The sequence below is a fragment of the Aotus nancymaae genome, unplaced genomic scaffold (assembly GCF_030222135.1).
Source record: "Aotus nancymaae isolate 86718 unplaced genomic scaffold, 86718_ANA_hifiasm-v0.15.2.pri h1tg000010l, whole genome shotgun sequence".
Classification (NCBI taxonomy): Eukaryota; Metazoa; Chordata; class Mammalia; order Primates; family Aotidae; genus Aotus; species Aotus nancymaae.
The window spans coordinates 78333680-78351268 of record NW_026988421.1 but is presented as its reverse complement, the minus strand read 5'-3'; the positions used below and the strand labels follow the sequence as shown (position 1 = coordinate 78351268).

The 17589-nt window shown below is 44.8% G+C and overlaps 1 protein-coding gene across 1 annotated transcript in view; it reads right to left on the bottom strand.

The window, feature by feature from the left end:
- LOC110568599 (wings apart-like protein homolog) overlaps positions 1–16138 on the bottom strand; it is a 30944-nt gene extending 14806 nt beyond the window's left edge. Inside the window, exons 1-2 of the mRNA XM_064373647.1 lie at positions 16054–16138; positions 13643–13660 (exon numbers count right to left, since the gene is read on the bottom strand). Coding sequence (XP_064229717.1) covers positions 13643–13660; positions 16054–16138 — 103 coding nt within the window. The remainder of the gene's footprint in view (positions 1–13642; positions 13661–16053) is intronic.
- Between the last annotated feature and the right edge of the window lie 1451 nt (positions 16139–17589).

The following is a 17589-nucleotide window of genomic DNA, read 5'->3' as shown; positions in this document are numbered from 1 at the left end:
TCTTGAGTTGAGGATTTAAAACCAGCATGGGCAACCTAATGAGATCCTATCTCTCTTGGAAAAAAAAAACAAAAAACCCAAACCAAATTTAAAAACTACCACCACCACCAACAAAAGAACCTCTAGAAATCAAGAAGTCAAAGACCACTAGTTTTGTAGAAAAATGCAGGCCAGGCACAGTAGCTCACACCTATCATCACAGCACTTTGGGAAGCTGAGGAAGGTAGATCACTTGAAGTTAGAAGTTCAAGACCAGCCTGGCTAAGATGGCAAAAGTCAGTCTCTACTAAACATACAAAAATTAGCTGGGCGCAGTGCCATGCACCTGTAGTCCCAGATACTCAGGAGGCTGAGGCAGGAGATCGCTTGAACCCAGGCAGCTGAGGTTGCAGTGAGCCAAGATCATTCCACTGCACTCCAGCCTGGGTGCTGGAACAAGATTCGATCTCAAAAAAAAAAAAAAAAAAGATTTGCATTTCTCTTATTATGAGTGAAGCTGAACATTTTTTCACATGTTTAAGGGTAATTTTCATTGCTTTTTTCTAAAAAGTATGTGCATACTTTTTCTGCATTTTTCCTTTTCTTTTTCTTTTCTTTTCTTTTTCTTTTTTTTTTTTTTTGAGATGGAGTTTTGCTCTTGTTACCCAGTCTGGAGTGCAATGGCGCGATCTTGGCTCACCGCAACCTCCACCTCCTGGGTTCAGGCAATTCTCCTGCCTCAGCCTCCCGAGTAGCTGGGATTACAGACACGCGTCACTATACCCAGCTAATTTTTCGTATTTTTAGTAGAGACGGGGTTTCACCATGTTGACCAGGATGTCTCTATCTCTTGACCTCGTGATCCACCCGCCTCGGCCTCCCAAAGTGCTGGGATTACAGGCGTGAGCCACTGTGCCTGGCCTGTATACACTCTTTAACCTTGCAATCTCACTTCAAAAAATGTATCTGACAGATATTCCTGCATATGGACAAAATAATGTGTGCTTACCATAAGACTGGGTTTTAAAACAACGATTTATTTATTATGAGATTATTTATTGTATTACTGTATTTACTACAGTTTGCTATAAGATAAAGTTTACTTATTGCTAAATTATTTTTAATAGTAAAATACTAGAAACTTCCTGAATGTCCATCTGTTGGTATTTAGTTTAATAAACCGTAGTTCATCTATAGAGTAGATGAAAGTATTTTTAAAGTAAAAAAAAAAAATGAAAACTTTTTATATGTTGATATAAACATTTCTTGGCTGAGCACAGTGGTTCACACCTGTAATCCCAGCACTTTGGGAGGCCAAGGTGAGCAGATCACTTGAGCCCAGGAGTTCAAGACCAGCCTGGGCAACATAGTGAGACCCTCCCTGTCTCTACAAAAACTACAAAAATTAGCTGGGCATGGTGGTGCACTCCCTGTAGTCCCAGCTACTTGAGAGGCTGAGGCAGGAGGATCATGTAAGCCTGGGAGTCAGTGGCTGCACTGAGCCAAGATCACGCCACTGCACTCCAGCCTGGGCAATAAATAGAGTGAAACCTGAAACCCTGTCTCCTCCAAAAAAATTTTTTCTCTAGAAAATATTGTTAAATGTAAAGGCAGGATGCAGAACAGTAAAAACAACATGCTACCTGTTTTTGTAAGAAAGTCAGAGAAATAAGAGTACATACTTATTTATATTTTATTTTATTTGCATAAACAAACACTGGAAAAAAAACAGGCCTGTAATCCCAGCACTTTGGTAGGCCAAGGTGGGTGGATTGCTTGAGTCCAGGACTTCAAGACCAGCCTGGGCAACATGGCAAAACCCAGTCTCTATAAAAACAAAACAAACAAAAATTGGAAAGATTCACTAAAGTGGTTCTCTACAAAAGGCCAGTAGGGAGGTAATGGGCTGGATGGTGACTTAAGTGTAAGCAAGACTTCTAAGAAAGAAAATTTTTATATTGAACCAGATGAGTATACTGCCTATACAAAAATGTAAATTTAAAATATCAGCTGGCATAATGGCTCATCCCTGTTCTCACAGTGATTTGGGAAGTTGAGGCAGGAGAATGACTTGAGCCTGGGAGATTGAGGCTGCAGTGAGCTATAATCATGCCACTGCACTCCAGCCTGGGCAACAGAGCAAGACCCTGTCTCTAAAAATAAAAATTAAAATCTGAAAAAAAAAACAAATAGGGCCAGGCACGGTGGCTCACGCCTGTAATCCTAGCACTTCTGGAGCCAAGGCGGGCAGATTGCTTGAGCTCAGGAGTTCAAGACCAGCCTGGGCAACACAGTGAAACCCCATCTCTAAACAAAACAAAAAGCAAAAAACAAAAACAATAATAGGACAGGTACAGTGGCTCACACCTCTAATACCAGCACTTTGACTTTGGGAGGCCAAGGCAGATGGATGACCTGAGGTCGAGAGTTTAGACCAGCCTGAACAACATGGAGAAATCTTGCCTCTACTAAAAATACAAAATTAGCCTGGCATGGTGGCACATGCCTGTAATCCCAGCTACTCAGGAGGCTGAGGCAGAATTGCTTGAACCCGGGAGGAGGAGGGTGTGGTGAGCTGAGATCCCACCACTGCGCTCCAGCCTGGGAAACGAGTGAAACCTCATCTTGAAAGCAAAACAAAACAAAACAAAAAACCAATAATAATATCAAACATAGTGAGGATGCCATAAAATTATTACACACACAAATGTTCACATTCATGTTCACACCCTGCCTCCATCCAAGCAAGTGTCTTTCACTGCCAGCATCAGAAGTCATTCTTCAGTTAATTTTTTTCTTTAAATCTTCAGGAACTCTGCTGTGCACTACAAGGAAACATGACATCTAGATAGTGACTAGCACAGTAACTCAGGAGGCTGGAGAAAATCTGGTGAAGATGGGTGAAATGGAGTTTTGACTTTTCTTTTAAGCCTCTTTTTAGTGGGAGACAAAGACCTTAATCTTCAACTATAGAAGCCAGACACTTGCTTTTCCAGCTTCTTTGCATGTAGAACATGGGCAACTAAAATACAGGCTTGGCCAATCAACTGCATCCTGCCCAGATCTGAATTGGGATCTTGTGTTTCAAAGAATCCTTTCTAGGATCATGAACCACAGCAAGGGCACCATCCAGGTTCTGGGGCAGTGGAAATGTCCTGGAACAAATGTTAGAAAATCCAGGGCTGACAGTGGTTCAACAGTGATGTGGCATTAAGTACATTCACGATGTTGTTCAACCAATGCCACTATCCATTTTCAGAATTTTTTCATCACTCCAAACAAAAATCCCTCGCCCATTAGACAGTAACTCCACATTCCTTCCCTCTAACCCTTAGTAACCTCTGTACACTTTTTTTTTTTTTTGAGATGGAGTTTCACTCTTGTTGCCCAGGCTGGAGTGCAATGGTTCAGTCTTGGCTCACTGCAACTTCTGCCTCCCAGGTTCAAGTGATTCTCCTGCCTCAGCCTCCCAAGTAGCTGGGATTACAGGCATGTGCCACCATGCCCAGCTAATTTTTTTGTATTTAGTAGAGATGGGGTTTCACCATATCTATCAGACTGGTCTCGAACTCCTGACTTCAGGTGACCCACCAGACTTGGCCTCCCAAAGTGCTGGGATTACGGGCATGAGTCACTGAGCCCAGCCACTTCTATACACTTTCTGTATGGATGAATTTGTCTACTCTAGGTATCTCATGTAAGTGTGATCACATGACATTTGTCCTTCCGTGGCTGACTTACTTCACTTAGCATAATGCTTTCAAGGTTCATCTGTATTGTAGTATGTATCCTTTTTAAGGCTAAGTAATATTCCATTATATGAATATATCACATTTTGTTTATCCACTCATCTGTTGATAGGCACTTGGGTGGTTTCCATCTTTTGGCTCTTGTGAATAATGATGCTGTGAACCTACAAGTATAGATATAGTTTTAGACCACTGCTTTCAATTCTTTTGAGTTTATACCCAGAAGTGGCTGCTGGATAATGTGATAATGCTATATTCACCTTTTTAAGAAACTGTCATACTATTTTCCATAGCAGCTCATCTTTTTATATCCCCACCTGCTGTGAACCCTGAAAATCTGAGGCAGGTCTCAGTTAACTTAGAAAATTTATTTTGTCAAGCTTGGGGACGCAAGGCCCATGACATACCCTCAGGAGGTCCTCACGACATGTGCCCAAGATGGTCAGAGCACAGGTTGGTTTTATGCATTCTAGGGAGACATGAGACATCAATCAATATATGCGAGATGTCCTAGAACGGCAGGACAACTGGATGCAAAGACAGGACAAAGCCAAAGCCAGGAAGGGGGTTTCCAGGTCATAGGTAGATAAGAGACAAATGGTTGCATTCTTTTGAGTTTCTGATTAGCCTCAAGGAGACAATCAAATATGCATTCATCTCAGTGAGCAGAAGGTTGACTTTGAATAGAATGGGAGGCAGGTTGGCCCTAAGCAGTTCCCAGTTTGACTTTTCACTTTAGTTTAGAGGTAGGTTTAGAGGCCCCAGGATTTATTTTCCTTTCACACTGCAATATATGAGCGGTCCAATTTCTCTATTACTTTCACCAACATTTTGTAAAAATAATGGCTGTCCTCATAGGTATAAAGAGGTATCTGGCCAAGTGTGGTGGTACACTCCTGTAATCCCAGCAGTTTGGGAGGCCGAGGTGGGTGGATCACCTGAGGTCAGGAGTTTGAGACTAGGGTGGCCAACCTGGTGAAACCCCATCTCTACTAAAAATATAAAGAATTAGCCGGGCATAAGGCAGGTGCCTGTAATCCCAGCTACTTGGGAGGATAAGGCATGAGAATTGCTTGAACCTGGGAGGCAGAGGTTGCAGTGAGCCAAAATTATACCATGGCACTCCAGCCTGGGCAACAAGAGTGAAACTCCATCTCAAAAAGAAAAAAGAAGAAGAAGAAGAGGTATCTCATTGTGGTATTATTACTTTTTAATGCATGAACTTTACAAAGCAAGAGATGCACACCTAAGCCCATCTGACCCTGAGCTTTCCACTCCACATCCTGGCCCTTCTGATGTGACATGGTAAAAGCCCCATAAAACTGCATACCTTAACCATACCTCGGCTTTCTATTGAAACTGCTCTCTATAACCAAAATGTGAATAAGTAATTAAGGACTGTAATTTCCACCCTACCCAGACAATGTGTAAGCAAATGCTAATCTTGACTTTTGTGAACCACTTAAGTAACAATCAGAATATCAAAAAGTCCCCTGGCCCTCAAAGAGTCCAGAGCCCCTCACCCTCATCTCTGCCCAGGCAGTGGTTTACAGAATCCACTAGCCCTCAGAACGTCTGAAGCCCCTCACCCCGACCCCTGCCCCTCACCCTCACTCCCAAGGTGATTTTATGGGTATAAAAGATCTTGACACCCTCCTTTCGGGGCCACGGGTTGGAGAGACTCAAGTCCTCCGTGGTCACCGGCAATAAAGACCCTGCAATTTGGCATACTTTTGTCTGGGTGTTGACTTTCTATGCTCAGGCCAGTACAACACTGAGGCCCAAGCACATTTAAAAAAAAAAAAAAAGCAGACTTTCGGCCAGAACCCCCATCTTCCAGTAATTCACCAAAATGACGAAGGCAAAGGGAAAGAGAAGAGGCACTTGGTATATGTATTCTAGGCCTTTTAGAAAACACGGAGTTGTTCCTTTGGCCACGTATACGAGAATCTATAACAAAGATGATATTGTAGACATGAAGGGAATGGGTACTGTTCAAAAAGGAATGCCTCACAAATATTATAATGGCAAAATTGGAAGAGTCTTCAATGTTACCCAGCATTGTTGTAAACAAGTAAGTTAAAAGCAAGATTCTTGCCGAAAGAATTAATGTGCTTAATGAGCACATCAAGCACTCTAAGAGCCGAGATCGCTTCCTGAAATGTGTAAAGGAAAATGATCAGAAAAAGAAAGAAGCCAAAGAGAAAGGTACCTGGGTTCAAGTGAAGTGCCAGCCTGCTCCACCCAGAGAAGCACATTTTGTGAGAATCAATGGGAAGAAGCCTGAGTTGCTGGAACCTATTTCCTATGAATTCATGGCAAAATAGGTGTTTAAAAAAAAAAAAAAAAAAAAAGCAGAATGTTTCCCCAGAATTGCAGGACTTAGCTTAGCTATGCAGTCTTTGGTGTTGAATGCCGTGTATCTCATATTCGGGATTTGCCTAATTGCATCCTCTCTTTCCAGAAATGCAAAGTACTCCTGAATCATCTTTCAGCCCAGACCTTAGTGTAGAAGAAACCCTTGGCAAGAAGGAGTCTGTGTGACTTGGTCCAACAGCGTTTCCCCCACACTTGGTATCAGAAGCTCTTCAGCCATAGAAGTGGTAGGGGGAGAGTGAAACCACCGTTGCAAAATAACTGAGACAATGAAAGAGATCTAATTTAACCAACTCCATCTTGCTTCTAACCTCCAATCTGTCCTCGTTCTTTCCTGGGGATAGGCTTAACTAACTCTGGGGAGGAATTTAGTTTATAGTTTAGAACAGAGAAAATAATAGCCTTTTCCCAAAACAAACCCTCTTCTTGCCTGGAGACTTGTCCTGCCATTGTTACATAGCTGGAGGCTACATGACTCCCCAAATTGCTCCTGGGAATAACATCACTATTGTGAAGCCTAAGATCAGTGCTTGAGATATTTTGCAGACCCTGCACTTGATGGATCAGCTGGCACCACCCAGATCTATAAACTGACTCATCTGATCCTATGGTCCCCACCCAGGAATTTACTGGACACAAGACAGCTTTGACTTCCTATGATTTCATCTCTGACCCAACTAATCAGCACTCCTGACTCACTAGCTGCCTCCTCCACACCCACCTACCAAATTGTCCTTAAAATCTCTGATCCTCCAATGCTCAGGGAGACTGATTTGAGTAATAATAAAACTCCAATCTCTTGCACAGCTGGCTCTATGTGAATGACTCTTTCTCTATTGCAATTCCCCTGTCTTGATAAATTGGCTCTGGCAAGCTGAACCCATTGGGTGGTTCTATCTGCCTGAAATGACCCAAGTTCCTTCAGTGAGACATGCACAGCTAACAAGACAAATCCCAGAACAGAGCAGGCTGGTCAGTGCCAGGATTCCCCAAAGGGAAAGACAAGGTAGTTGTCTTTGCTCCAATCCTGACCCACACATCCATATTCTTAGAAGCCTCTGGAGGGATTCCTTTTAGAGCCATGTGGGAAACATCAGGACCTAAGGCCCTCTCAGCTCTACCCAAGCACTACACTGGGTGCAAGGTCTCAGGAGCCAGCTCTGAGCACAGGACAGCTGAGGCCAAGGCCAAGCAGAAGTTGAGGGACAGGGGCAATTCCTAAATGCAGCTCTCTGAGAGCTTCTGCTCACTCTGGCACCAATAGGCACATGTGTGACCAGAAAAGCACTGCAGCCTGAGAACTAAACTCTGATTTTTTTTTTATCTTACCCAAATACTTATTGAAGGGGTCTGGGGAGTCATGCCCTACAAATTATAAATTCTCATCAGATGGATTTTATATAACCCTATATATCATTATTTCTTTTCTTTTCTTTTCTTTTTTTTTTTTTTGAGACGGAGTTTCGCTCTTGTTACCCAGGCTGGAGTGCAATGGCGCGATCTCGGCTCACCGCAACCTCTGCCTCCTGGGTTCAGGCAATTCTCCTGCCTCAGCCTCCTGAGTAGCTGGGATTACAGGCACACGCCACCATGCCCAGCTAATTTTTGTATTTTTAGGAGAGACGGGGTTTGTTGACCAGGATGGTCTCGATCTCTTGACCTCGTGATCCACCTGCCTCAGCCTCCCAAAGTGCTAGGATTACAGACGTGAGCCACCACGCCCGGCATTTCTTTTCTTTTCTTTTTTTTTTGATGATACAGAGTCAGGCTCTTATGGTCCAGGCTAGAGGGCAGTGATGTGATCTTAGCTCACTGCAACCACCGCCTCCCAGGTTCAAGCAATTCTTCTGCCTCAGCTTCCTGAGCAGCTGGGATTACAGGCATGTGCCACCATGCCCCGCTAATTTTTTGGTATTTTTAGTAGAGACATAGTTTCATCATATTAGCCAGGCTAGTCTCGAACTACTGACCTTATGATCCACCAGCCTTGGCCTTCCAAAGTGCTGGGATTACAGACATGAGCTACTGCACATGGCTGTGATTTACTTTCCAACCTGACTCTGGCATAACATTACAAGGCAAGGAAGAAAATCAAAATATGTTACCGCAAAACATGTTTCTTTGCCATATTTTGAAATAGCCTTGCAAAGCTGTTCTTGGTGGGGGGAAAGTTGCCTCTGTAAAGAATCTCTATTAATACAGCTAGACATTTTTCTTCCAGACCCTCCCAATCCTACAGAGATTAAAATCTGAATAGGAAACATTTGTCATCTAAGGGCAGCCACTATAATACTTAAAAGAACTTTGGTCTCCACAATCTTTTACCTTAACTTGAACATTCCCTTTCTATCAATCCCAGGTCTTTAGACAAACTCAACCAATTATCAACCAGCAAATGTTTAAATTTGGCTGGGCAGTGCCTCTTGCCTATAATCCCAGTGCTTTGGGAGGCCAAGGTGGGTGAATCACCAGAGTTCAGGAGTTCATGACCAGCTTGGCTGACCTGGTGAAACCCGTCTCCACTAAAAATAAAATCAGCCAGTCATGGTAATCCCAGCTACTCAGGAAGCTGAGGTGGGAGAATCCCTTGAACCTGGGAGGTGGAGGTTGAAGTGAGCCCAGATCATGCCACTGTACTCCAGCCTGGGCGACAGAGTGAGACTCCATCTCAAAAAAAAAAAAAAAAAAAGAAAAAGAAAAAAAATGTTTCAATTCACCTGTAGCTTGGAAGCCCCTGCTTTGAGTTGTCCCACCTTTCTGGACCAAACCAATGTATTTCTTAAGTGTATTTGATTGATGGCTCATGCCTCTCTAAAATGTGTAAAAGCAAGCTGTGCCATGACCACCTGGGGCACATGTTCTCAAGACCTCCTGAGGACTGTGTCACCGGCCATCGTCACTCGTATTTGGCTCAGAATAAATCTCTTCAAATATTTTACAGAGTTTGATGCTTTTTGTCGACAAATGCTTCTCACTTTCCTGGGGCCCGGCCCTGAAGAGATGCATAGCTTACTTCTGATGCTTTTTCCTGTCCAAGGAGCTCCCGCACAGATACTGCAGACTTCCACTTTGCTCAGGACCCAGGAATGGGTCTTGCTCTTGTTATGAGGCTCAGAGGTGCCCAAGGCTCACATCCAGGTCCCTAGATCACAGCTGCTTCAGGTCATAACCAGAGGCAGGGGCCAGAAAACTCACGCCAGAGAGAAATGCACTTCAGCGTTCTTCCACGAGGTTGAAAACAAAATACTCAAAGATCCCCAGGCCTGGACTCTTTCTCACAGGGAAATATCACTTCTGTGCAACAGGTCTAAAGTTCAGAAACCTGAACCCAAGGAAACTATAGTTCAGGCTTGAGCTGCTGGGCAGAGGGGCCCGAAGCTCCAATTTTTCTTTACTTTTTCTTTTTTTTTTTTGAGAGAAGATCTTGCTCTGTCATCCAGGCTGGAGTGCAGTGGTGTGTGGCTTGATCACGGCGCACTACAACTTCCACCTCCAAGGCTCAAGAGATCCTCCCACCTCAGCCTCCCAAGCAGCAGGAACTACAGGTGCACCACTGTGCCCAGCCATGCATTTTTTGTAGAAATGGGATTTTGCCATGTTGCCTAGGCTGGTCTCCACCTCCTGGACTCAAGTGATCCTCCAATCTTGGCTAGTCAAAGTGCTGGGATTACAGGCATGAGTCACTGCACCCAGCCAATTTTGCTTTTCAGTTAGTCCTGGGATTTGCAGGGTAGGGTGTTGTGATTAAAGAACTTTTAGGTGTTTGGACTCCAGGTTCTGTAAAGGCAAATAATATTTTTGTTTGGGGTCCCCTTTGCTCTAATTTGGGCTTTTATTCAGTGTAGTCTGAGCCACAGCTGAAGCGCGGCAATGGCTGTGCTGAGAGGAGGAACACAGAGGGGAGCTGGGGATGGTGGGAGAGGCCAACCCTCAGAGTGGGGGCCAGATCCCTGACCAGCCCATGCCCAGAATCCCACTGCAGGCATTTTGGGAAAATAAGCCTCAAGAAGGTTCAACTTTGATATTCACTATACTTTTCTGACTGAGTTGTCCTACATGCAAGTACATGTTTTTAATGTTGTCTGTCTTCTGCACTGTTCCTGTAAGTTTGCTATTAAAATACATTAAGCTATTAAAAACAAAACAAAAAAAGGCTGAGTGTGGTGGCTCACACCTGTAATCCCAGAACTTTGGGAGGCTGAGGCGGTCAGATCACCTGAGGCCGTGAGTTCGAGATCAGCCTGGTCCACCATGGTGAAACCTCATCTCTACTAAAAATACAAAAATTAGCTGGGCATGGTAGTGGGTGCCTGTAATCCCAGCTATTCAGGAGGCAGAGGCAGGAGAATCATTTGAATGGAGAGTTGGAGGTTGCAGTGAGCTGACAGATTGTACCACTGCACTCCAGCCTGGGCAGAAGAGCAAGACTCCATCTCAAAAAATAAAGTCCATAGTTGGGCCTGATAGTTCATGTTTATAATCTCAGCACTATGGGAGGCTGAAGTGGGAGGATGGTAATATGGTTTGGCTGTGTTCCCACCCAAATCTTTGAATTCCCACTGTAAGGTTTGAATGAAGCAACCAAGGTTCAAATGCAGCAACTGAGGCCAGTTATTGGAATAAAGAAATATAATCAGCTCCTGGGAAAGGTTCTGCGGTCCGACAGGAGGGGCCGGAGAAGTCACGTGGACTCCTCTCAGATGTGGGGTTTTATAGGGAGTGGAGGCTTTTGATTGATAGTGGGAGAGCAGGACGTGGATGTGACAAGCTGCTATTGGCAGGTAGGCGGGATTTCTGGTGAGCGGGCCACCCAGGGGGAGTGGGACCTAGATGGGACAAAATGCTATTGGGCAGGTTCTGGTGGGGCTTCTTTTGAATTTTGGCGGGGTTTTCCAATGGCGGACTAGGTGCTGAGTGCAGAGCCTAGTGTTGAGTGCAGATTTGAGTGCTGAGTGCAGAAGTGGGTGGGGAAAGTTATGTGGCGGAGCTAGGTGCTGAGTGTGGGGCTTGGTGCTGGGTGTGGAGTGGTGACATAGTTTCTAGGCGTGGAGAGGCATGGGCATGTTCGAGTTCCCAGCAAGGCGACCCACCTTACACCCACGTGTTGTGGGAGGGACCTATTGGGAGATAACTGAATCATGGGGGCAGGTCTTTCCAGTGCTATTCTCATAATAGTGAATAAGTCTCACAAGAGCTAATAGTTTTAAAAAACACAAGTTTCCCTGCACAAGCTCTCTCTCTTTGCCTGCTTGCTGCCATCTATATAAAATTTAACTTGCTCCTTTTTGCCTTCCACAATGATTGTAAGACCTCCCAGCCATGTGGAACTGTAAGTGCATTGTCTCTTTTTCTTTTTCTTTTTCTTTTTTTTTTTTTTTTTTTGAGAGGTTTAAAAATCCTCTGTTGCCCAAGCTGGAGTGCAGTGGTGCAATCTTGGCTCACTGCAACCTTTACCTCCCAGGTTCAAGTGATTCTCCTGTCTCAGCCTCCTGAGTAGCTGGGACTATAGGCACATGCCACCATGCTCAGCTAAATTGTTTGTATTTTTCAGTAGAGACAGGTTTCACTATGTTGGTCAGGCTGGTCTTGAACTCCTGACCTTGTGATCCACCTGCCTTAGGCTCCCAAAGTGCTGGGATTACAAGTGTGAGCCACCCTGCCTGGCCTAAACCTCTTTTTCTTCCCAGTCTCGGGTATGTCTTTTATCAGCAGGGGGGAAATGGACTAATACAGTAAATTGGTACCAGTAGAGTTGGGTGCTGCTGAAAAGATACCCAAAAATGTGAAACTGACTTTGGATCTGGGTAACAGGCGGAGGTTGGAACAGTTTGGAGGGCTCAGAAGAAGACAGGAAAATGTGGGAAAGTTTTGAACTCCATAAGGACTTGATGAATGGCTTTGACCAAAATACTGATAATATGGACAGTGAAATTAGGCTGAGGTACTCTCAGATGGAGATGAGGAACTTGTTGGGAACTGGGGCAAAGATAACACTTGTTATGTTTTAGCAAAGAGACTGGCAGCATTTTGCCCCTGCCCTAGAGATTTGTAGAACTTTGAACTTGAGAGAGATGATTTAGGATGTCTGGTGGAAGAAATTTCTAAGCAGCAAAACATTCGAGAGGTAACTTGGGTACTATTAAAAGTATCCAGTTTTAGGCCGGGCACAGTGGCTCATGCCTGTAATCCCAGCACTTTGGGAGGCCGAGGCAGATGGATCATCTGAGGTCAGGAGTTCGAGACCAGTTTGGCTAACATGGTGAAATCCTGTTTCTACTAAAAATAAAAAAATAAGGAAAAAATAAGCATTCAGTTTTAAAAGGGAAGCAGTACAGAAAATTTGCAGTCTGGCAATGCTATAGAAAAGAAAATCCCATTTTCTGAGGAGACACCCAAGCAGGCTGCAGAAATTTGCATAAGTAACAGGGAGCCAAATGTTAATACCCAAGACAATGGGGAAAATGTCTCCAGGGTGTGTCAGAGGTCTTCATGGCAGCTCCTCCCATCACAGGCCCAAAGGCCTAGGAAGAAAAAGTGGTTTCATGGGCTGGGCCCAGGGTCCCCATGCTGTGTGTAGCCTAGGAACTTGGTGCCCTGTAGAGAGCCAGAGTGGCCCACCTCCTCTGGGGGAATCAGCAGCAAGGCTGCTGTGAACTTTGGGTGAACTCCAGAGAAGCAAAACCATAATAGGGGAATGTGTATGTCTCGAAGAAGAGCAGAGAGGCCTAGAAAAAGATAACCAGCTCTCACTGACCTTGCTGCAGGATAGTTGTTAGCTGAAGTATGTTAACTGAAGTATGAGAGTTATAACCACAGGCTGTTCTAAGTAAGTGCATCCTCCCTCTGCTATGTGCTTTGTGAACATATAAAATAAAGTACTCTAAGGCAGGTCGGGGCCAAAGAGACTGACATCATCAGCTTTTTGGACCACCTGGCCCAGCTTTATATATGTCTGTCTGTATGTATTTCTTTATCCCCTGTTATTCCCTCTTAGGTCTTTGAACCCTTGTGCAGCACGGGATGCAGCGCATGCCAAAGTGCCCTGTGTCCCAGCTCCTCCAGCTGCTGCAGCCGTGGCTGAAAGGGGCTAATGTAGGGCTTGGGCCACGGCTTCAGAGGGTGTAAGCCCTAAGCCTTGGCAGCTTCCACATAGTACTGAGTCTGCCAGTGCACAGAAGTCAAGAACTGAGGTTTGGGAACCACCTCCTAGATTTCAGAGAATGCATGGAAACTCCTGGATGCCCAAGCAGAAGTTTGCTGCAGGGGCATAGCTCTCATGGACAACCTCTGCTTGGGTAGTGCAGAAAGGAAATGTGGAGTTGGAGCCCCTACATAAAGTCCCTACTGGGGCACCACCTAGTGGAGCTGTGAGAAGAGGGCCACCATCCTCCGGACCCCAGAATGGTAGATCCATCAACAGCTTGCACCATGTGCCTGGAAAAGCTGCAGACACTCAATGCTGCCCGTGAAAGGAGCCAGAGGGAGGCTATACCTGTAAAATCACAGGGGTGAAGCTTCCCAAGACCATGTGAACCCACCTCTTGCATCAGCATAACCTGGATGTGAGACATAGAGTCAAAGGAGATCATTTTGGAGCTTTGAGATCTGACTGCCCCACTGGATTTCAGATTTGCATGAGGCCTGAAGCCCTTTGTTTTGGCCAATTTCTCCCATTTGGAATGACTGTATTTACCAAATGCCTGTACCCCCATTGTATCCAGGAAGCAACTAACTTCCTTTTGATTTTACAGGCTTGTAGGTAGAAAGGACTTGCCTTATCTCAGATGAAACTTTGGACTGTGGACTTTTGAGTTAATGCTGAAATGAGTTAAGATTTTGGTGGACTGTTAGGAAGCGTGACTGGTTTTCAAATCTGAGAACATGAAATTTGGGAGGGGCCAGGGGCTGAATGATATGGTTTGGCTGTGTGCCCACCCAAATCTCATCTTGAATTTCCATGTGTGGGAGGAGGAACCCAGTGGCAGCACGGGAGCAGATCTTTGCCATGCTGTTTTCATGATAGTGAATAAGTCATGAGATCTGAGAGTTTTTAAAATGTGAATTTCCCTGCAGAAGCTCTCTCTCTTTGCCTGCTGCCATCTGTTTAAGACATAACTTGGTCCTCCTTGCCTTCCACCATGATTATGAGGTCTCCCCAGCCATGTGAAACTGTAAATCCATTAAACCGCTTTTTCTTCCCAGTCTTAGATATGTCTTTATCAGCAGCATGAAAACTGACTAATACAGATGGCTTGAGGTCAGGAGTTCTAGGCTGCAGTGACCTATGGTTGTGCCAATGCTCTCCAGCCTGGGTGACAGAGGGAGATCCCAATTCAAAAAATAAATATATAACAATTTTTTAAAATGTCCATGAGAACTTTTATTAAGCCACCATGCCTGGCCGAAAACATTTTTTTATAAAAGCAAAAAAAAAAAAAAATTGAGGAAAGGAACATAATAAATATATAATAAGGGAATAACTGATGAATTACAGTATATCATCTCAATGGATATTATGCAATGATTAAAGATTCATAATTAGGAAGTCTTTGTGGTGTCTTTGTTGAAAAACAGAAGTGGAGTAAATAGTCTATAACTATATTATAATATGAAGTTACAAGAGCAAAGTAACTGGTTACATCCTCAGATGGGTTCCAAGAAAGGGATGATGAGAAATGTGGCATCCAGGCTGGGTGTGGTGGCTCATGCCTGTAATCTCAACACTTTGGGAGGCCAAGGCAGGCAGATCACTTGAGGTCAGGAGTTCGAGACCAGAAAGCAAACTTGCAAAAAAGGGGCTGATGGGGGTGTGGTATTATAAGTGATTTTCTTTTTTAAAAACACCATTCATGTCCTTATATTGCATTTCCAATAAGAAAAGGGAAGGACAGAAGTGAAGCAGACACTTTCCTGAGGTTGGCTGCCAGGTGACAACTAAATGTCAGTTCTCATTTTTGTCAGGAAACACGGCTCACTGCGGTTTAGAAAATTTTTTTGCATCCTCTGCTGGCACTTTTTATGTGGTTACATCCTCAGTTGGTTCCAAGAAAGGGGTAATTAGAAATGTGGCACCCAGGCCAGGCATGGTGGCTCACATCTGTAATCTCAGCACTTTGGGAGTCGAAGGCAGCGAATCGCTTTGAGATCAGGAGTTTGAGACCAGCCTGGCCAACATCCCTGTCTCTACTAGAAATTACCCAGGCATGGTGGTGCATGCCTGTAGTCCCAGCTACTGGGGAGGCTGAGGCAGGAGAATCTCTTGAACCCAGTTGCAGTGAGCCAAGATCATGACACTGCACTCCAGCTTGGGTGACACAGGGGGAGTCTGTCTCAAAAGAAACATGGCATCCAAATTCCAGGAGGCCTAGACAAACCTGTCCAATTTGCCTGGAAACCACTACTTGGGTTTGTAACAGTTGGTTTCATGGGAATATCTAGAATTCCCATATTTTTCTATGTATTTAACAACCACTAGATGCTGCTCTAGGCTGTGGTGTGCCTCCCAAACAGGATATATTTGCCTTTCTGCCTTCCAGGGGGCAAATTATAAATGTTCAAAATGTTTTGTGTTAAAACACACTTGTGTGCTTTTCTTTTTTTCTTTTTTTTGAGACAGAGTCTTGCTCTTTCATCCAAGCTGGAGTGCAGTGGTGTGATCTCAGCTCAGTGCAACCTCCACCTCCCAGGTTCAAGCGATGCTCCTGCCTCAGCCTCCTGAGTAGTTGAGATTACAGGTGCATGCCACCACACCTGGGTAATTTTTGTATTCTTAGTAGAGACAGGGTTTCACTATGTTGGCCAGGCTGGTCTCAAACTCCTAACCTCAGGTGATCCACCCGCCTTAGCCTCCCAAAGTGCTAGGATTACAGGTGTGAGACACTGCGCCTGGGCTATTTGTGTGCATTTTTATGCAAAGTAAGCCCAGCACCTTTTCTACACCTTTACTTACTTTCTCTATTAAGTAAAGATTTGATCAGGGAGTTGGAACTAAGGTCTACTGAGTATCTTCTCTGGGCTAGGCTGTTTTTATCCATTTTTCGTGTAATCTCTGTGTTAAGTATCTTGTTTGGCCCCCCAGATTGGCTCTCCACTCAACCCCCAGAAGCTGAGGCTTTGAGAAGCTCAGCATTGGCAAGCTCCTTCCGCCTCTGGCTTCCCCTGGCACCAGCAGGAGGTGACAGACCAGAGTTGGTACACGGTCCCTGGTTCCCTCTGCAGAGCCTTTACTGACTGGCTGTGGGCAGCACTGACAGTTCCATTTTGATACAGGTGTGCCCTGCACACAGTCTCTCTGTCTCTGGGTCCTGAAAACCATTCCCCTTGCTGGCCCCTTTATGCCCAGTGGAGGCAATGCCCTATTGTTCCTAGTCCCAGAGTACTGGAGTACTGCACTATCCCTCCTGGTTACTCTACACCTTACCCTTACCTTTGTAAATAGTCCTTTTATTAAACTCTCCTCAAATTACCCAATCGAGGGTGTCATCTGTTTTTTGCAGGACCCTGACTGATAGGATCCCTAAAGAGATAATGAGTAACTCATCCAAGTTTGAGTGTTAGTAGGTGGCATAACCAGGCTTGGAAACAGGTCTGTCTGCATTCAAAGCCCATGTTTCTTTTGCCAAATCAGATTGCACTGCCCAAGAAGGAGCCGGCCTGAAAAGCAAGCAAGTTGGGCACCTGGGATGAGATCCAGTACTGGGAATAGAAAATGAACTCTGTTTGTGCTCCATGCCCTAGACCACAGCATGCCCAGAGTCTGTCCCTATGTCTGTCTTTGCTAAAGTTAGTGTGCACCCTGCTCATTATTCAGCTGTCATTGCATTTGCCTGGGAAGACTTCACTTGCAGAGCCCAGAGCAGCCAGTTTAATGGCTCCTGTGGTGGTTTTTAAAACATGTCCACGTGTCCTTGGAGATTTGTTATATCAAGAGTGGAGTCTAAGGCTGGGAGCAGTGGCTCACTTCTGAAATCCCGGCACTTTGGGAGGCCGACGCGAGTAGATCACCTGAGGTTGGGAGTTTGAGACCAGCCTAGCTAACATGGTAAAACCCTGTCTCTACTAAAAATACAAAAATTTGCCAGGTGTGGTGTGGGCACCTGTAACCCCAGCTACTCGGGTGGCCAAGGCAGGAGAATCACTTGAACCTGGGAGGCGGAAGTTGCAGTGAGCCCAGATAGCACCATTACATTGGGTGACAAGAGTGAAACTCCAGCTCAAAAAAAAAAAAAAAAAAAGAAAAGAAAAGAAAAGAAAAAAGAATGGACTCTTGATTTCCCTTCCCTTGAATATGGGCTGCTTTTAGTAATTTGCTTTTAACAAATGGGATACAGAGGAGCTGATGCAAAATGACTTCTGAGGCCAGGTTACAAGAACGGATCAGCTGCCACCGAGGCTTTCTCTCCTTGGGACACTCATACACAGATCCAGCTGCTGTGCTGCAAGGAAACCTAGGCCACAGGGAGAGAGGCATATATGGATGATCTGG